Below are 22,059 nucleotides of genomic sequence, written 5' to 3' on the forward strand. Positions count from 1 at the left end.
GAAATAGATATTGGAGTCATTCTGGACAACACATTAAAATTCTCAGCTCAGTGTGCAGGGGCCATCAAAAAGCAAACAGAATTGGAATTGACTGCCATTTTCCCCTCCTCCCCTGGGTCTCTCTGTGCTATATTAGCAGTCTTCTCTGTGGAATTGACTGTCTGTCTCTTCAAAGGAGTGGGTGCCTGAAACCATTGACAGGAACCTGATCCACTGTCGGATCTGCATGCTGAGAGAGGCATATTTTAAAAAGAAGTGCTGCAGTGCTTTAATGAAGGTAATGAGGGGGTAAGACAGAGGTCCTCAAATCTAATTCTCAAGGTCCATAACCCGGCCTAGTTTTAAGGATTTCCAAAATGAATACGTATGAGATCTATTTGCGTGCAATGGAAGTAGTGAATGCAAAACAGATCTCATACATATTTATTGTGGAAATCCTGAAAACCAGGCTGGGTTGTGGATCTCGAGGACTGGATTTGAGGACCCCTGGGTTAAGATATCCTTTTCTTTCTCCACCCTACCGAAAGGCAGCCTGGCCTCAGGGACGAGTACACGGACCCTACAGAAAGGGGTCACTAGGTCAAGGTGTGTCTGGATCATCAGAGAGAAATCCTGCAATGAGTCCTTACCCGGTTGGTGGGCAGCCAGGACCAAAGGAGGGTACCTGGACTTCACAGTGAGGGTCTTTGCTGAAATTATGCTGTGGCTTAGGGCATCATTTTGAAGCTGAAGTATATATTGGTATTTTGCACTGATGCAAACTGTTCATTATGCATGTGCCATCCTTAAAGTCTTAGTTGCATCCTCATCTAAACTGTGATAAGAGAGAAAGAGAGTCTCACTGAATACTCAAAAAATATATAACGGATCTCTTAGATAAGTGGGGTTGAGGGATTCTCCTGATCCCAGTGCACAATTTAGTACAAGTCTGTGGCTAAAATACATCAAATCTCTCAAACACCTTCTCCCTCAATGCACACAGACTACTAAAGGGTCCCCTAATGGCAGGTTCAAATGTTAATAGTTAATATTAAGTAGGTATAGTATATTCAAAGGCAAAAATGAGCCTTAGAGATTGCTCTTAATTAGAATAACAATAATCTCTTTGGTCCTTGCTCTTACTTAATGTTAATACAATATACGTAATGAGAGCAAGTATAAATCTCCGAAAGAATTCGAAAGAAATATTACAAGATAAATCATCAGACTTGGATATAAGGGATCCAGGACATCAACCCTGTTTGAAATGTATTTTTTGTCCTTTGATGATAAAGACACAAATATTTCAAAATCCACTTGATGGACGAGAATACCATTTAAAATATAATACAGATTGTGAATCCAATCACGTGGTATACATAATAATGTGCCCATGTCGTAAAATCTATGTGGGCAAAACGACACGACCCCTGAAAAATAGGTTAAGCGATCATAAGCATAATTTGAAGCATTCACGAATAGATGCCCCCTTAGTACAACATAGTAAACAGCATGCCCATAAATTTGAGGATCTGAAATGTATAGTTTTGGATCAAATTCCAATCAATATTAGAGGAGGGGATCGAAATCGCCAATTAATACAAAGAGAACAACGCTGGATCTGTAGATTGAGATCCTTGATGCCAGAAGGTTTAAACAACCGTGTAGAATGGAAAGCGTTCCTTTAAGAACATAGGGAATGCCCTTTAAAATATGCACCGTATAGAGCGGGAATCAGCGAATACGGGAAGCACTATAAATACTTCCGGTTCAACAGAAACAATTGTGCTGTTGTAAGCTGAGGGGTTGTGAAGGTATTTCCTCATTCGGCGAAAATGTGAGTTGTTCCACTTACTCTATTTCTGGATGTTAACTGATTGAGTAATTCTTGGTTATACTGTTATAGGTGCGAAGAAGGGTTATGCCGTCCAGCTCCTTAAGAAGCCACGAGCGAAGCGGAAGCTTGCCGTTGGGCTTGGACTAGTATATTTTGCCCTTGCACACACTACAGCTAAGTACTATTTGAATAATAGTCATATAACAAAAGAAAGTGTTGAAGTAGAGGTTTTTATGACTGATGAGGATTCTCGCTAGCGTGTATGAAAAGTTTAACACGCAGAGCAGAGCGGTCAGCTAGTTAAATATTGAATTATATGGTAACAGCTGAAACCGAGATTCTGAAGTCTTTTCCTCTACTAGCATTAACAGTTGCCATTTCGGAGATTTATACTTGCTCTTAATTAGAATAAAATTCCCATTTATTGGACTCTTCAATACTGTACAAATACATACAAAAAAAGGGATAGAAAGACAATGAGGCAAATAGCCCATAAGAACAAGTGAAACAGTCACAAAAGGTATCAAAACGATACAAAGGATTAGTAACTTGTTCCTTCCTCATCTTGTTCTCTTTTGGGGATCCTTTTACTAAGCTGCGGTAAAAAGTGTCCCTAGCGCACCCTCTTTCTAAGGTGATTTTTACTGCAGCCATAAAAATGCCTTTTTTCTATAGTTTCCATTAACAACCCTTTAGTGTCCAATGTTCCCGTAATAAGCCATATGGGAACAGATTGATGGGAACATTGGACACTAAAGGGTTTTAATGGCCATGCGTAGTTTGCTCAAAACAAATAAATCATAAGAAATGTCCAATCTGCAAACAATAAGAATATAATACTCGGGTGTCCCTGCCCTTTGCACATGCATATTTTTAAGAAAAAAAATGCGTACAGGGGCATTTTCAATATTTGTTTATTAGGATTTATTTACCGCCTTTTTGAATGAATTCAGTCAAGACGATGTACAGTAAGAATAAATCAAACATGAGCAATAGACAATTACAGCAGTAAAAATATTCAAATAACATTAGAAAGTATTGTAACTTATAATGTCAACATAATACGTAAATAGGACATTTTAATCGACAGTGTAGGGTATAAGCAAAGATGGAACATATAGATATGTAAGAGAGTAAGAGGAGTTTGAAAGTAAGGACTAATTTAAAGAAAGTTGCACATCAGGTCAGAGAGATGGTTAAATATTATCTCAGCTAGGGTTGGATTGAATATGACATTCAAATGGCGAAATAAACGTCTATCGGAAAACATTTTAAAACATCAGTTCATAATGGAAGAAAGAACTAAACATTTTATGATATTCGAAAATACACACAAAAGAACCTTTAGAAAGAGGACGCACTGCAAACATAATAGACGTTTGGAGATAAACATTTCTGCCAATCGAAAATACACAATGCAAAACGTGCTATGGCAGTACCGGTTCCCCACGTCAAGAAAATGTCTGCGGCAATGGTAGCACGTTCTCTCCATATGCAGAATGTACATATATGAGGAACATTGTTCAGTGTGCACAGTCATGTCTCTAATTTCAGTGTGCCAGAGACAGAGCTCCTGGTCCTCCTATGCCTAGAGAAAATTTTTCAGCACCAGCAGCACCTGCCCCCTCCCCCATGCCTCCATGAGGGCATGCAGATCCATTAGAAGCACCCTGGCAAGGTGAGTTTGAAGCAGTGCACCCCAGAATCATAGCACCATTCATGTGCAACCACCATACAGAGGCAGGTCACATACAGTGAGGTTCCTTTTATTGATTTTTCATTAGAAAGAATAACAAAACATTGGTGAAATCAGAATGTAAAGAATATCCAATGATAATCTTTTAACTGGTGGTTAGAAGGTGGGGATAGTGCTGGGCAGACTTATACGGTCTGTGCCAGAGCAGGTGGTGGGAGGCGGGGCTGGCGGTTGGGAGGCAGGGATAGTGCTGGGCAGACTTATACAGTCTGTGCCAGAGCCGGTGGTGGGAGGCAGGGCGGGTGGTTGGGGGGCGGGGATAGTGCTGGGCAGACTTATACGGTCTGTGCCCTGAAAAAGACAGGTACAAATCAAGGTAAGGTATACACAAAAAAATGGCACATGTGAGTTTATATTGTTGGGCAGACTGGATGGACCGTGCAGGTCTTTTTCTGCCGTCATCTACTATGTTACTATAAGTAATTATGCTCTCCTCCCCACACCAGCATCCTGCCCACGCCTACATACTGATGGGAATGTGACATTAAAGTACATTGAGCTGGCCAAAGGTGCACCTGCTTTACCCCACTGCCCATCCCCACCTCCCAGCAACAGTGCACATGCTCCACAGAAAGGCCACCAAGCCATCCTCTGTCCCCATGGAGGCATATTTTCAAAGCACTTAGCTTTCCAAAGTTCCATAGGTTTCTATGGAACTTTGGAAGGCTAAGTGCTTTGAAAATATGCCTCATGGTCACCTCAGCTTGCACAGCTCCTGTGCTCATGTACTGCATACCCACCCCCTCAGCTCCCCCTCCCCACCAATCTGGCTGTAGCCTTCTGTCACAGGTTATGTGAGGAGCATTGCACAACATGTCTTTAAAAAATAATAATGTATGTGACTCCAAGAAGGCCCATCACAAGAACCCTGTCTCCACCAACTTGTTTTGCAAACGCTTCAGCATCCACCAGGACCTTGAGTCACTCCGGTGCCAGTACAGGCGCATACGACAAGACGACCCTGCCCTAAACCGGCATATAGGGGAGCGCCTCAAGACCCCACCACCAGTTCTAAACACACAAATACCAATGACAGCACCCCAATCAAGGCCTGGCCTGAGTATGTAATTACCCTCATTACCGTGTGCCCACCAACCCCATATCTACTAGAATGTGTTGCAGCAAACTCCCAACCTATGAGATGACATGGAAAGGAAGGGGGAGGGGGGAAGGTCTTTGGACCAATACAAAACTGCCCAGCATGTCACACACACCCACCTAGCACATTGCAGCCACTATGGCAGGGGAAATAAAACAGTAATTCCAAACACACAGAGGGGAAATCAAACCCATGTTCGCTGCATTTAGAGCACCCAGCCATAAACCCTAAACCAAACACGTATCTGACAACAGCGTGTCCAAGGAGTTCACTGACCACAGACGGCCATCATAGCACCAGTTGCCCCCCCAAATGGATGATCTGTCATGCCCCCTAACCCACACTCATTGGACATACCATTGTCAACTCCAAAGTTTGGTATGCTGCTCTGTGAGACATCCCTCAAGGCCCATTCTGGGGGCTCCTGAAATCTCCACATTATAGTGGACCCGCAACCCCCTTATAGAAACTCCTACCAATGTGTGCACTTCCCCTCCACCCCAGGCACCCCCGGACTCAGGGATTTGGTGCTCAACCTTGGGCACAGAATTCAGCGCTCAATGTTTGGTGCAAGGATTTATGTTAGCTAAAACCTGGTGTAAATCCTGGCGAGCAAACTGGGTGCAGATCTCTGCTATACTGTAATACTACGCACATCTTCTGTGAATGCCCCTGACCCACCCATGCCCCTCCCATGGCCATGTCCTCTTGAGTTGTGAGTGATCCAATTTAAGTGCCCATTGTTATAGACTAGTGCGTAGCCAGATTGAAGCCCAAATAATAATTAGTGCCAACAATCATAATTAGTACCAATTAAATGCTTGTTAGCACCAATAATTAAGTCATTGCAGCCAGGCCATTAACTAATTATTTTGGACGCCAATTTGGGATCCAAACCCAAATGTGGGTGATCTTTATAGAACCCAGGGGAATGTGTGTAAAACATAGGTCCGTTCAAACTTTGCCCCTGAGCGTGCGTAAAAGACAATTCTAAAACTAGACACTCACATTTATGTGTGCTACACATGTAAATGGTAGTATGGCACCTAGGTGCAGTTTTGCAAATACAAGCTTTACTTACACTGGGGTAGAGCCAGGGCGGACTGACCATTTGTGCAGCCGGACAGCGCCCAAGGGCCCAGAGGCTCTAGGGGACACAGAGGCTCTGACCAGATGCCTGGATGCCCAGTGCACCGCTGGTGATCTAGTGGCCTCAGCGGGGGGAAACATGTTCTTTCCTGCCCACTGGGCTGCCATTATTCCCCCCGCCCGGCACCACCGTACTTTCAAAATGGCGCCTGAGACTCCCTGGGGAAGTCTCGCGAGACTGTTGAGACCCGCAAAACTACCGTGGGAAGTCTTGGCTGCCATTTTGAAAACACAGAGGTGCAAGCAGGCAGGGGAATAGTGGCAGTGCAGGGGGCAGGAAAGAACATGCCCCTCACAGAGGCCACCAGACTACCAGGACCCCTCAGGTAAGACTGGGGCAGCGGGGGCACTGGCTGTGGCGGCAGGGGGGTGTCGGGCGGCGGCCGGCAGGGGGGCCGAGACCATCCCCAGTCTGCCCCTGGGTAGAGCATGGGCAGAACACAAGCAAGGCTCCCATGCCATCCTTAGGCATGCGCACTTACCCCTGCTCAATGGTTTGCACAAGTGCATGGTGTTATGCTGCAGGTCTCACAATCCATCATGATGCAGTTTTCAGAAATCTATGACAATCCTAAAGCCCTCCTAGAACTGGGTAACTTGTTGTTCACTGACTTGGATGAATTTCTTCATACAAGTGGTAATTAAATCTTAATAAACAAATAAACTTAGCAGCTCTGCATAGGAACAATTTTTTATGGCAGCCATGCTGATTTGATGGGAGATACTGTAATAGTTCAAGGTACAAGGTTATTTTATTTGATAAACTGCTTAAGGGCAACTATTAAAGCGTGGTACATAATAAATAAAATAGCAATACAACCAAAGTACTCAGAAAAAGGAATGTCAACCACATAAAAGAGTAAAGCAAAAGCAGTACACAAAATCAGAAATCAAAAAAGAAAAGAAAAAGCCTGCAGGGTCACCAGAGAACACCCTGGCACCCCAAATTCCACTAGCTGCACAAGAAAAAAAAAAAACTAAAAAGGTGGAATCACACCTCAAAAACCTAAGGGAAGGACTCGTGAAAAAAAATAACAATTTTAAGGGGTCCTTATACTAAGCTGTGTAAGCGTCTACATGCGCCCAACGCGTGCCAAAGTGGAGTTACCGTCCGACTACACGTGGCTCTTGCGGTAATTTCATTTTTGCCACACGTCCAATATGCATGTCTGAAAAATATTTTTTTTATTTTCGGGAGCGTGTAACAGACATGCGCCAAGTATAGGTCTCAGACCCAAACTGGATGTGCGGCAGTTTTCATTTTGCCATGTGTCCACGTTCGGCAAAAATTTTTAAAAGCTCCTTTTTCACAGGCACGCTAAAAAATGGATCGGCGAATGCCCAAAACCCGCGCCTACACTACCGCAAGCCATTTTTCAGCGCGCCTTTGTAAAAGGACCCCTAAGTAGACTCTTAAAAGTCATTAAGGCAGTTTCCAGCGTTAAATAGGCCAGCAACTGGTTCTTTAGCTTAAGTCCCATTAAGCTAAACATTACATTACGCTGTGAAACTAAAGAGACCTGGTGAAACATGGGTACCACTAGTTGGCACTGGTGGGCCGAACTTAAGAATTCAAATAGGGACGTAGGGTATCAAATGACAAACTGTATAACCTACCCTGGTGCCTGTAAAAAGATCTCAGCCCAGAGGAATTTTAAACTCATGAAAAGTATCTTTCCCCAATTCTAAAATGTGGCTAATTCCTGAACCTAACATTATTTGCAATACATTCCACTGGAGAAAAGTCTGCAATACATCAAACTGTCACTGATGGTAACATGGCTAACAGACGCTAAAAGGCAAACACCAGCCTGCTGAGGGACTGCGACAACTGGTAATGGTTTTATAGCGTTCGCTGGGTATAAATCAAGTGATTACAACAAGATCTGTACCCTAACCAACAGGGTCTGATTTATTGAGTCTGTTAGAGGTGGTAGAGACAAAAACAGAATTCAAAAACACCAAGATTAAATTCCCAAGAATCCTTAGATAGAAAGAGGATGGAATCAAAGTGTAGGATATTCCCTCTCAAAGCAAAAGTTAAACAGGTTTACACTTTAGAAAAATAAAAAGAAAGACCGGGGGAGGGAATAAATGGTATGAAGGAGGAGCTTAATAGTGTGCCCTAGTGCTCATTAATGTGCACTATTTATCAACAGATGCACTATTGAATAGTGCACTACTGCGCAATACAGTACACTACTGATGACATTTCCCCTGAAATGAGAAAAAAATGTTTTTATGTTTTTTAAAACCCAAACAAAACAAACAAAAAAAAACCTCATAAACGGTACTGGAAACTCAACAAAATGCAACATTTTGGCTTACACGCCTCTACAAAGTTGGAAATAAATGGCAATCCTATCACGAACAGTGAAATTTTGACTAAATTGTTTAAAAAAATTACAATTGTTTGAAAAGACATCAAATTAATCTATGGCCTGGGAAAATATAAGAGAGCATCTCTCCTATTAAGAAGCTTAGGGGCCCTTTTACTAAACCGCGTAGGTGCTAATGCGCCCAATCTGCGTCAATTTTGAGTTACTGCCCGGCTAGCGTGTGGCCCCTGCGGTAATTTCATTTTTGATGTGCGTCCACTACGCGCGCCAGAAAATATTTTTATTTTCTGATGCGCGGGCGGTAATCGGCATTTTACGCACATAGACCATTACCGCTAGGTCAATGGCTGGTGGTAAGGTCTCAGACCCAAAATGGGCATGCAGCAATTTTCATTTTGCCATGTGTCCATTTTCGGCAAAAATTTAAAAAAGGCATTTTTTACAGGTGCGCTGAAAAATGATTCTGCACGCGCGCCCAAGACACGCGTCTACACTACCGCAGGCCATTTTTCAGCATGCCTTTGTAAAAGGGCCCCTTATATTTGTTACCTATCAAACAGCGAATTAAATTTAACTTCCCTGTTTACTAAGCTGTTCTAGCGGCTGGCAGTGATTACTGCCAACGCGGCCCATTCACTTTGAGTAAGCGGCTTTGTAAACAGCGGGGTTAGTATTCAAGTCTTTATATGGCATAGGTTCTATTGCTCTCAAACAAACGCTAAGGGGCCCTTTAACCAAACAGTGGTAAAAAGTGGCTAACGGCATCCCTCATACCTGGCAAAGTATTGTTTTCTGTTCCCCTGAACCCACGGTGTGGCTCTGCTTTGTCTGGGCTCTAGACCCACCCTCACTCATGCTACCAGAGGTCACTGAAATTTTCTAGCCATCGTTTAAACTCAAACAAATACAAAAGTATTTTCTGACAACTCTAGGATTAGGTTATCCTACTGCGAAGAAAATCCACTTAAAGTCAATGTTTCCATTCAAGGTGCAAAAATATGGAATGAATTCCCCATACATATCAAACACATTACTCCATATTTTCTCTTTCAGAAAGCTTTAAAGACATACTTATTCTCAACTCTGGTAAAAGGAAAACGTAATGTCTATTTGTATTTCATGGTGAATTGTTTAACGTATTATCTCCTCATCCTGTTGAAGATCTCATGCTGTAATCTGTCTTCAATCTAAAGAGAAATATAGGCGGAATATAAATCAGAGAACAGAATAGAATGAATAGAAATCCCAGGCCAGTTCATAGAAAGATATCGCTTTCCTGTCTGGCAGCTTGTGTGACTTTTGAAATAGCTACCTTCTGTGACCTGGAATGCCACAATAGCAATAAGATGGTGAGATCAGTCACCCTCAGCCATGAGAAATGTTCAGTCATAATTAGGGCTTTTATTTATAGGTAATTATAAACCGTATGTTTAGGTGTTTAGTTTCCATTAGGTGTTCTTTGACAGTACAAAAAAAAAAATCAGTGTTTATTAGTGTTTTCATACCACACATTTTTGCTTGGCACCTTTTCTGGTGGAATCAAATATGTACATTTGTGCCACTTAACAGCTGTTAAAAATTCAATGTACAATACAAAAGAATCCTGGGAAGGGATAAAACAATACTAGAGAAGGTGGTGTTTTTCCAGTGTGTAATCCAATAGAGACCTACTTTAATTTAATTTTTATTTATTTATTTTTTACTTTGGGATGCTTTACTAATGTCCTAAAATCAGAAGCTCTAGCTATAAATGTGACATAAATTTGAGCAAGACTGAGCAACTTGGCCAAGGTCACCCAGGGTAATGTCTCCAAATAGGTTAGTTTTGCAGATTACGGGGGAGATTCTATATATGCTGTCTAAAATATCGGTGCGGAAATCAATGACGACTAGATTTAGGTGCAGTATATAGAATACACATAGTTGATACCCCAGCACCTAAAACTACGTGCATCCATTTACACCAATGAAAACATGAAGATTTATTTATTTATTTGTTACATTTGCATCCCATATTTTCCCACCTTTTTGCAGGCTCAATGTGGCTTACATATTACCGTTAACGGCGTTAGCCGGTTCCAGTCTGAACAAATACAAGGTATGAATGAATACAAGGTGATATTATGGTAGATAAGGTACATGTATGGTAGGTACAATTGCGGGGTACACTTAGAGGGGGAGAGGGGAAGGAAGAGTCAGGTAATGTCCATTACGGCCTTTGGTTATATTGTGTCGCAGCTGTCCAGGTATTTTTTTATGTTGGGTCATATTCTATAACTATGCATGTAAATTTCGGAACACCCAAGAAATGTCCATTTCCCCGCCTATAACCACACCCCTTTTTGCCTGCGTGCATTAGAAGTTAGGTGCACTGCATTACAGAATGCGCTTAGCAAATTGTGTGCATAAATTCTAATTATTACTAATTAGTGCTCATTATTGCATGTTAAGAGCTGTTATAAATGCTGATTAGCTTGTTAAGCCAATTAAGTTATGCGCGTTGCTGTAGAATACTCTTTGGATTTCAGCGTGGATCTCTAGGCGCACTATATAGAATCCGGGGGCACATGACAGAAACGAACCTCATCTCTATACCAGGGAATGTTGGAGATAGTCTCATGTTTCTCATATTTACTGCCAGTACACATCTCAACAGCTGCATTGTGCCAATGACAGCCTCCTTGTACATTGGTAAAACACCTCTATTAACAATGACGTTCTTGTGCTTTTGTCCTGTACCACAGTGTCCAGTTTTCTTCCATCAGGCTTTTCATCTATGGAAATGGGAATGTCCCAGGTGATCAGAATGACTTTGCTTTACATAATCAGGATCGTCAGTGGTTTTCTGGCACAGCCATGTTAAAGTGTTTACACAGTTTCCAGTGGATGAGACACGTTACCATGTTGTGCTTTTCTTTCTACAGGTCTTTGATATAAGCCCATAGCACCCAGTGATGAAATGTTTGACCATTTCCAGATCAATGCTAAAGAATCTGCATTTGTCTATTTTACCATTTTTATCTACGTTGGCTGTGGACCATCTTGTACACAGCCATCTATTCTGTGCTGCTATTCATAGTCTCTAATCGTTAGGTTTAAAATTCACCTCTCCTTAACCATTCACGTCTCATGTTTTGATCTCCTTCTGGTGACTAAAGTAACTTTCTTTAGTTCCTGCTATATATTTATGCTTTAGCTACTTGTTTTTCCTTGTTTGCTGTCTGCTCTCAAGCTCCTCCAGAAGCAGTGACAATGAGCAATTTTCTGCAGTCCTTCTCTTCCTGTCTAGAAGTGGAGGAGAGCTGTGGTGACTTTTGCTCTGAGTTCCAACAGCCCTCCATGCAGAAAATTGCTCTACTGTCACCGCTTCTGAAAGAGGAGGCAGCTGCAACCCCCCCCCCCCCCCCCCCCCCCAGCCTTTTCTTGCATCCAGTCTTCCCCAGTTCCCTGCTCTGGGTTCTGTCTGAATAATTTATTTTGGCATCTCTACTTTCTGTTTTCTTCAGGTCTCCACAATTTCTGCTGCTGTTGCTGCTGTTACTTTCAATTTGTTTAATACAATCCTGTGGAACACAATCAAAATGTGACTCTGCTCGAAATTTGACCAACAGAGAGTTCTTTTACAAATGTTTCCCCTGTTAAAACTTTCTCTTTAAAACACTAGAATAAAAAGATAAGCTTAATAATACAAACAAACGAGTCCTTAAAAATAACAAAAAGAATCTATATATTGTGCCGTCAGGAACAGACACAAATCTCTGCTCCCACTATTCTTTCCCACACGGTCACTCAGCAGGCTGTAACTGTCCAGGGAAATAAATGCTGTCAAATTGAGGGGACCCTTTTACTAAACTATGGTAAAAGGAGCCCTCTGCTAGCGGCAGCGGACGTTTTTGCCACGCGCTGAGGCCCATTTTACCACAGCGGGTAAAAAGGCCAAAAAAAGAAATGGCCGTGCGGTAAGACTGCACTTACCGCACGGCCATGCGGAGGGGAGCACTTACCGCCACCCATTGAGGTGGCAGTAAGGGCTCCCTAACTAACCCAGCGGTAAAAAATAGGGACCTATTTTCTCTAGCGCCAGAAATGGCGCACACTGGGGGTGGAACTACCACCGGCACCCACACTGGGCCAGCGGTAGTTCCAGACTGCCACATGGTAAGCTGTGACATAATTCAAGAAATTCTCTCAGCCAATTTATTTCATAACCCTCCCAAAACAAGGAAGAGCCCAATATTCAAAGGAGTTATGCTCCTAACTCCTCGTCTCTTTTAATTTAGTATGGCTGAGTGCATACATTTGTACTCAAATTTTCACTGAACTCTTAAATTTAGGGGCAAAAGTGGATGGTAATGGGCAGATTTAGAGTGGGGAAAAGAAGTCAGGAGCTTAATACTGATTTTCAGCACTAGGCTCATAAATCTAGGCAAATGAATGGCAGGCTTAAATTTGTGGGTCGATTTATTGAAGGACTCTCAATTGTTCCATTTCTTGAAGGCCCATTTGTACTTTTTTTTTCTTGTTTGCTGTTTTGTTTGTGTACTTCAGAACTCTCTTCTGCTATCTTAAATTTATGAGCATAATTTTTATGCTCCTAACTTAAGATGAATTTTCGGCTGAAAATAGGGCACAAATTTAGGAACCTAACTTAGAAGCATAAATTTAGGAGCTCAGCTTTTCTTGAATATGGAGCCCGAAATCTTTATATTAAAAAACAAAAAATCTCGGTGGGAGGCACGTGAAGCTAACTGGCATGGACGCTTAAACTGTTCTCCCTGCCGGCATCATTAATAACGGATCCGTAGCAGCCAACTCTTTGGGGCTTTTTAAAGTCACGGTATTGCAGTTTGACAACTAACGTAATGGCGTCCAAAACTAGTAGAAATGACAGCTCTTACCCCCCCCCCCCCCCAGCCTCCAAGCGAAACAAGTCGGACGTTGCCGCTGACAAGGCTCTTCAAACACCTTTGCCTTCCGGCAGCACTGAGTCTCTCGCTAACGACATCAAAGCCCTACGGGACCTGATGCAGCAAAATCTAAACTCAACAGCAGAAATTAAATCAGAGCTAGTCACGATTTCTACCCAGCTTGCCCAGTTCAACGCCCACACTGAATTTTTAGAAGACCGTATGGCCGCCCATGACGTGTTTCAGCAGGAAACCATGCAAAAACTGAATAAGATAGTAACGATGCAGAGAGAGATAGAAGATCTCTCTGATCATCTGAAGAGGAATAACATCCGGCTTCTTGGGCTCCCTGAGCAGTCTGAGGGTAAGAACATGATCCGATTTTTAAAGACCCTCTTCATAAATATTGCAGCACTCTCAGCTGACTCGGACATTGATATTGAAAGTGCTTACCGTATTTCAATACGGCCCATACAGGGAAAAAGCTACCCGCGCCCAATCATTGTTAGATTTTTGCGGCATGGATCCTCAGAAGCTTAGCCGAGATTGGGAGGCGGGGCTGGTGTTTGGGTGGTGGGGCTAGTTCTAGGCAAGACTTCTACGGTCTGTGTCCTGAAAATGGCAGATACAATCAAGGTAAGGTATACACAAGAAGTAGCACATATGAGTTTATCTTGTTGGGCAGACTAGATGGACCGTGCAGATCTTTTTCTGCCGTCATCTACTATGTTACTATGTAAATGATGTCAATCCTGACAGCTGTCAGAACCAAATCCCCGGTGTTTCATGCAGGGGAAAAACTCCTGCTAGTCCCTGATTTCTCTAAAACCACTGCTAAAAAGAGAAAGCTGTTCTTGGCAATGCGTCCGAAGCTGAAGGCTATGGGGGCTCAGTATAGCCTATTGTACCCTGCAACTATGCGTGTAACCCTTCATAACATTACTAAGCATTACTTTGATCCTGATGTCCTGCAGAACTTCCATGAAAGTGAATCCTGCCCTACAGTTTGATCTCTTGTCATTGAGTAAGATTGCAGCTTCTCTCCTTTTCATATATTTTATTTTTATTTTTATGGAGGATCCTATCCTAGTATGATAGTTCCAATATTCCTTGCATGCATATGCCCTATGGCACAACACACTGATTTCATATTTCATTATTCTCATGAAGAACCTACGAATTCTTCCCTTAATGTAAAGGGAATCTCAAATTCCATGAAGAGGAAAAAGCTCATGTTATATCTGAGGAATAAAAAAGCAGATATTTATTACAGGAATCTCATCTTGATGCACAAGAAAGCTCTACATTTTTGCGTAAATGGTTGGATAAGTGTTTTTTTAGCCCTGCAAAAGGTCGGTAAAATGGTGTTATTACCCTTATTGCAAAGTCATTGACTTTCCAGCTAATCTCTCACGCCAGCGAAAAAGAAGGGAGACGGTCTCGCCTAGAAGGGATCCTTGAGGACAAACCTATCATACTAGTCAACGTCCATGCTCCTAACGCTGATGATCCCAACTTTTTTCACACCATTAATGCATCTGGCCCAAATGCGCTTACTTGCTATAATAGGGGGTGATTTTAACTTCCCAATAGATCCTTGTCTAGATAGATCTTCAGATTGCAGGCCAGCTAAACTCAAAGTCAGGAGTACAGTTAATAATCTTATGCAATCCAATGGCTGGTCTGATCTTTGGAGAATGTTATACCCGAAATCTAGAGAATATACTTTTTTTTCAGCTCCCCATCGTACTTATTCCACAATAGACTACGTGTTGGGAACTAAGGATTTGATCCCCAAGCTGTCTGATGCAAAAATTCATGAAATCTCCATCTCTGACCATGCAGCTGTAACATATGACTTCAATTGGTTGACCAATAAGTTTAATTCTTCTCTCTGGAGACTCAATACTATTCTATCAGATGTGGCGTTTATACAACATATATCTCAAAATTCTGCTGAATTCTTCGACAACAACAAGAACTCTGTACTTTCCTATATTTCAGTTTGGGAGGCGTTTAAGTCCTGGCTAAGAGGTGAAATAATTAGCTACTCATCTCATCTTCGCAAGGTTAATAGTGCTAAAATTGCTAAAGGAAATTCATCAGCTGGAAACTACTCTTTATACTTCACCGTCCAAGTCTACCCTTCAACAGCTTAGGTCTCTTAAAATGCAATATAATTCTTTACTGGCCAGCATCTCTAATGTGATTACTTTCAAACAAAGCGCTGTGTACTACTCAGAAGCAAACAAAGCTGGTAAAATTATTGTCACATACATTCTGTCATTCCTTAAAAACTTGGTTTTTCATCCAAGAATATTGGGTTGTAGTTCTCTTATTAACATGTTGAACCTCAAGGGTTTTATTTATTATCTATTAATTGTAGATATTCCATTTGTATTCTGCACATTCAGGAGACCAGGATTGCCAACTGCCTGGATTTTTTCAGGATTCTAAAAAATTGTACACTAGGTGTCTAAAGCTTGAAGGACGGCTGCGGGGGTGGATATTTTTCAGAGTTTAGCCCACTGCAGCTCTCCAATATTCCCCCCTTCCAGTGCAGAAGCTGTGGTAGAATCCAGCCAATGGGAAGGCTTTTAGTCACAGGAAGGAGATGCTGAGCTGCAAAGACTGTGTGGGGCCCTGAGGAAGCTGAGCACAACACAGGGTCTTTGGAGAGAACCAGTGAGTGTTCTGGGGTGGGGGGAGAGATTGGTGCAAAGGAGCAGGACTGAAGAATGGGGTGGAAAATGAAGAGTCTGCTGTCAATGGAGGGTTAAGTGACTTGCCCAGAATCACATGATGCTACAGTGGGACTTGAAACCAATTCTCCTGGTTCTAAGGCCAATGCACTAACCATTAGGCTATTCTTCTACTCCAGGTAGGAGTGACTCACTAGAACCAGTCACTAATTTTTAGTAGCATTACCCAGATAATGCCCTTGAAAATTACCATTTGCCCCATCTCTATCTGGGTGGAGGGCAATTCTATATAAAGGGGCATGTATTTTTAGGTGCCAAGAAGGCGCTTATCTGGCTTCTGTTCTAGAAAGAAAGGAGGCGCCTTTTTTTTTTTTTAAAGAACACTAACGTAGCAGCGCAAATGCACACATACAACTTAGGCACAACCACTTACACCAGTCATGGTGTAAATGCTCCTGCCTAGATTGTTAAAAAATGTACATAAATTACAGCATTCTATAATTGTATGCAACGTGTGCCCTGCCTATGCTCTGCACATGTGTATGCCCACCTTTGATCTATGTGCCATTGCATTTAGGCACCATCTTATATAATAGCACAGAACCAAAATACTGGCATTTACACGCGTATGTGCACAGATACATGCATATATATTTCTATTCTGCTCATTTATGTGCATTCTTGTCACCTACATGTTGGTGTCCTCTTATGCCAGGGCAGTGTGGGGGTGGAGCTAAGGCAGAGCCAGGAGTTACTCAATTAGCAGACAGTCCTAACTTCATCTGAATATTGCCAGTATCATCCGGCCGCTTTATACCCTCATATTCGGAACTGAGATCCAGGTGTAAAAAACCCATAGTGACTGAGGAGGAGGACTGTTAGGAGGAGGGGACAATGCAGTGCTTTAACTTGGGTCCATGCTTACAGGGCCCACAGAGTGCTGATACTTCTTTAATCTTCTGGCCAGCTTGAGAGAAGATGGGGGTGGGAAGGCAGCAGCAGTGAGAAGGGAAATGAGGGAAAGCTCTCACATAGTGCAGAGTTTAAAAAGCTGAAAGACTCAGCTGCAAAGGTTTGGATTTTAAATCAGGCAAGGAAGTTGTTTAAAAATACCATTTTGGAAACCCAGACCAGATGTATTCCACATATTAATAAAAGTGGATAGAAGAAAAAGCAGCCATCATGGTTAAAGGGAAACATGAACGAGGATATTAGCACCAAAAGAACATCTTTCAGAATATGGAAAAAAGATCCAAATAAAGAAAACAAGAAGTCACATAAGCACTGGCAAATTAGATGCAAAGCATTGACAAAGAAGGCCAACAGAGAATATGAAGAGAAACTTGCCTCAGAAGCAAAAACTCTTAGTAATAACTTTTTCAGGTATATCAGAAGCAGAAAGCCTGTGAGGGAATCTGTGAGACTGTTAGATCATCAGGGAGTAAAAGAGGCACTCAGGGAGGACAAGGCCATAGCAGTGCCACCAATAGACTGGGCCGGGCCCGGGGCAAGGCGGCCCCCCCCCCCCCGAGGTCGCCTCTACCCCCACCCTCTGTCTGCCACCAGGCCGGGCCCCGTGCATTGAAATCACAGTGCCTCTCATCTCCGTGTGAAAGCGCTGCAGGCAGCAGATTGCTTCCCTTCGGGCCTCATTCCCACCCTATGTCCCGCCCTCATGGAAATTACTTCAGATGAGGGCAGGACACAGGGAGGGAAGGAGGCCCGAAGGGAGGCGATCTGCTGCCCTGCTGCCTGCAGCGCTTTCACACGGAAGTGAGAGGTGCTGTGATATCAATGCAGGGGGCCCGGCCCGGTGGCAGACAGTCGATGACGGAGGGCAGGTGGGACTGCGGCGCCGGGCCCCCCTTGGAGGCCCGGGCCTGGGGAATTTTGTCCCCCTCCCCCCCCCCTCGGCGGCCCTGGGCGATAGCAGAGAGGCTGAATGAATTCTTTGCCTCGGTCTTTACTGAAGAAGATGCATGAGATCTACTTGTACCAGAGATGGTTTTCAAGAGTGATGAAGCAGAGGAACTGAAAGAAATCTCGGTGAAACTGGAAGATGTACTGAGTCAAATCATCAAAGTGTAGTAAATCTCCTGGACTGGATGGTATACACCCCAGGGTATGGAAAGAACTCAAATATGAAATTGCAGATCTGCTGTTAGTGATCTGTAACCTGTATTAAAATCATTTGTAGTACCTGAAGATTGAAGGGTGGCCAGTGTAACACCTATTTTAAAAAAGGGATCCAGGGATGATACAGAAAATTACAGAACGGTAAGTCTGATGTCAGTGTTGGGCAAAATAGTGGAAACTAATATAAAGAATAAAATCACTGAACACAGATAAACATTGTTTAATGAGACAGAGTAAACATGGATTCAGTCACAGAGAAGTCTTGCCTCACTAATTTGCTTCATTTCTTTGAATGTGTGAATAATAAACATGTGGGTAAAGGTAAGCCGGTTGATGTACTGTATCTAGATTTTCAGAAAGCATTTGACCAAAACCTTCATGAGAGACTCCTGAGAAAATTAAAAACCCATAGGATAGGAATTGGTTGATGGATAGAAAACAGAGGGTAGGGTTAAATGGCCAATTCTCTCAGTAAAGAAGGGTGAATAGTGGAGTGCCCCAGGGATCTGTATTGGGGACCGGTGCTATTTAACATATTTATTAGTGATCTGGAAATGGGAACGACAAGTGAGGTGAGTATATCTGCAGACGACACATAACTATTCAAAGTTGTTAAAATGAATGCGGATTATGAAAAATTGCAGGAAGACCTTAGGAAGTTGAAAGACTGGGCATCCAAATGGCAGATGAGATTTAATGTGGACAAACGTAAAGTGAAGCACATAGGGAAGAATAATCCAAATCGTTATTTGACACTAGGCTCCACCCTAGAAGTCAGCAACCAAGAAAAAGATCTAGGTGTCATTGTGGACAATATGCTGAAATCTTCTGCCCAGTGTGTGGCGGTGGCCAAAAAAGCATGCACCTAGTCCACCTTTTACCACAGTTTGGTAAAAGGGCTCCTTAGAGTACTGTGTACAATTCTGGATACAGCACCTTCAAAAAGATATAAACAGGAAGGAATCGGACCAGAAGGTGGCTGCTAAAATGGTCAGTGGTCTTTGTCATAAGGTGTATGGGGACAGACTTAAAGATCTCAATATATATATATGTATACTTTGGAAGAAAGGCGGGAGAAGGGAGATATAATATACACATTTAAATATCACTATGGCATAAATGCACAGGAGGCGAGTCTCTTTCATTGGAAAGGAAGTTCTGGAATGAAGGGGCATAGGGCGAAGGTGAAAGGGGACAGATTCAGGAATAACTTATTGAAAAAACTTGTTTACAGAAAGGATGGTGATTATGTGGAATGGCCTCCTGGTGGAGGTGGTGGAGATCTGAATTCAAGATTGTTTCAAGATTGTTTAAATTTATTTATTCTTTCATTTTCTTTGGCTTTTAAATTCTATTATATTGTATTCTTTCCTCCCTACATTTTGTAGTTCTTTTCTATATTGCAACTAATATTACTGTAAACTGCCTTGACCCACTTGTTGGCTAAGGCAGTATAGAAAATTTGAATAACTAAACTGTTTTTAACCATGATGTTGCTACCTGTCAAATGACAAATAACTGCAAGAAATCAAGATACTATATCCTTGCTTATAAAAGTACAGCTCTAATCGCTTGCTCTGTAATGGATGGCATAAGGGCAAAATCAGTGCTAGAGCAGCATTCTCAGAAAATCATGCTGAATTGTAGAAAAGTTCATCTTCAAACTCTTTCACACCAGAGAGCAAACGTGACACGTGGAACACGTCTATGGCATTCTTGCTTTGCAATACAAGCTTTCATTAATGGCTTCTGAATTTGGTACAGTGGGCTTTCAGATGCAGAAACAGTTGTCTTCTTCGAACAGCTGTCTATGCAGAAAGCCACCATTGTTGCATAAACAGTAAGCAGGACAAAACTCTTGGTGAATCACAAGCGTCCGACCCAGGTCCAATTTCTTTTGGTCAATATGCAAGTTACATACTCAAACTGCAGGCAACAGAGCTTGGGATAATATCACTTCCTCATCTGCTTCTTTACCTTACGTGAAATGGGGCCTTGCAAGCACAACTCACCGCTACACAGGCTTATTTTCTCCCTATGAGTCAATCACTTTCTCATCTGTTGCTATTTTAGTTATGGTTAGGTCACTTTCCAAATGCTGCTCTCAGCTGCACGTCAGTTATTGTCTGAGCTAAGAAGAGAACCCAGTGCAGACTCAGTATTACAAACCAGTCAATAGTTCACTGTGGGAAGTGATTTGTATTCTGGTGGCAGAACAGGGAATGCAAAAAGCAAAGTACTCAATATGCAGCCCCCATCCTCACAGTGGTTCTGCTAGTACCTCATTAGTGTACCTCATACTGTCCACTGAACCCTGATTCGCTTTCCCCACACGGACTGTGGTCGAAACCCTGTACATTACAGGAATAGTTGAAACCCCTTTCTGGTACCTCCAGCCAAAAAAACCTAGATCTTTTATTAAACTGGCTGTCATGAAAGAGTGTCAGGACATTATAAAGGTTAGTTATTTGCAAGTGAAATGAAGAATAAGTGGACACTGGAAAGTCTTTAACTCTATTATTGTAGCTCTGGCCTTTCACGTACAATGGGATTTGGCTTAGTTACAGGACTTGAGAGAGTAGAAAATATACAAAGTATCGTAAAAGTTTCTGCTGGCCCTCGCTCTTTGGAAATACTTTGGCACTTCTTGGAAGGACAGCTTCTCTGTGGTTAAATGGAACCCTTTTGTTTCAGCTCAGCCTTGAGTTACAGAGATGCTTTTAAGTCTAGCAAAGAAATACTACAATTGTACTTAAAAACATCATAACGATTTTGTAGATGTGCAGAAAAAATGTCACAGAAAATACACCCCCACACCATTATATTTAAATTACTTTAACTGTAGATAGCAAATAAATCGATTTAAACATTTACCAGACAGTCAACAAAAATTCTGTCCTAACAGCTTTGCAAAGGCACCAACAATGTTTCCCTACAACAAAGAAATCAAAACTCTCCACTTTCTTTAAAAATCTTGAACGACTAAAACCGAAATGCCTCTAAAGCTATAGAATTTGGCAAAGGACACCGCGAGTCAATCAGAAATCTGCTTGACTTCTAGACACATAAAAATACAAAATAAAACAAAAAAAAAAAATCCAACGTAGAAGGGGGTAACATGGTCTTTGTCAGTTTCCTGCAGCCTCCGGAGGTCAGTGACGTACAGAGCCAAAGTCAGTGGTTGTCAAACTACTGACTTGGAAAGTTCTCTTAAGAAAATGCAAGCGTCAGAAATTACTGCTGCAGAGAACAGTATTGCAAGAAATACCCCTCTCCTCCTGAAGCACCATGGCCGATGGTAGTATACAGTGCATTCCTAAATTTCGCAGGGGGGAACGTCTGCACTCTCTCACCAGTGACTGCACCCTACAGTCTAACTCGTACAGCTTGCAGAAACCTCCCGGTGTGATCATTCTCATGTAACAAGTCTGGGGAAGCCTGCACTAGATACAATGTGAGAACAAGAAAAAAGCGAAAGACACACCTCATTCCTCTGGAGTTGTAAAAAGTTGTTGAGATAGCTGGAGTTGAGAGAAGAGCCCAGATCGGAGCTGCTTTTGGTGTAGTTGCTGAGATCCTGGTGGGCAGAAGAGGGCTCGGGTCTGAAGGCATCAAAGGCGCTGGCCTGGTGGGTGTCCTGTAGGGATAGATAGACCCAGTTCAGGAGCTGGGCAGGCTGGTAAACAGAAGCACTGGTGTCTATGGCTGACAGCAGGCTCATCTTTCCCAAATTCAGACGAGCTGGCTCTCTCTCTCTTTCCCCCTCCTCGGAACCAGCGCTTACTCACTCAGCTTCACTTTTCTTTCTTTTTCTGGTTATTGCTTCACATTAAAAAAAAAAAAAAGAAAAACACTATTTGGGAGACTTTCTGTATTTGCGCGTGTGTGTCTGCTCCCACTCTCCCTGGCCCCTGATTTCCTTTTCCTCCCTCTTTTTTAACGGGATCTGGGAGCTGCTAGCCCGAGTTCTCGCAGAACGGGCATAGCTGCAAAGTTATCTGGAAAGGGGGAGTTGCTTGAAGTGAAGCGAGCAACTCTTGTTTGCAGTCTCGAACAGAGCCCGGGGAGTGAGCTTCAGAGCCACCTAGGGGCAGCAGAGGCAAACTGCAAGCAGAATCCGATGGAATCCTGAGGATCTTGACCGCAATGAGGTGG

General features: G+C 42.6%; 1 protein-coding gene across 2 annotated transcripts in view; it reads right to left on the bottom strand.

The window, feature by feature from the left end:
- Positions 1-21,819, bottom strand: part of ZCCHC24 (zinc finger CCHC-type containing 24) — a 303,396-nt gene extending 281,577 nt beyond the window's left edge. For both annotated transcript variants that reach the window (XM_030203242.1, XM_030203244.1), the window contains exon 1: positions 21,389-21,819. In XM_030203242.1, the coding sequence (XP_030059102.1) occupies positions 21,389-21,625 (237 nt within the window). In that variant the 5' untranslated portion in view covers positions 21,626-21,819. The remainder of the gene's footprint in view (positions 1-21,388) is intronic.
- Positions 21,820-22,059: the final 240 nt, after the last annotated feature.

The sequence above is a fragment of the Microcaecilia unicolor genome, chromosome 5, assembly GCF_901765095.1.
Source record: "Microcaecilia unicolor chromosome 5, aMicUni1.1, whole genome shotgun sequence".
Taxonomy (NCBI): Eukaryota; Metazoa; Chordata; class Amphibia; order Gymnophiona; family Siphonopidae; genus Microcaecilia; species Microcaecilia unicolor.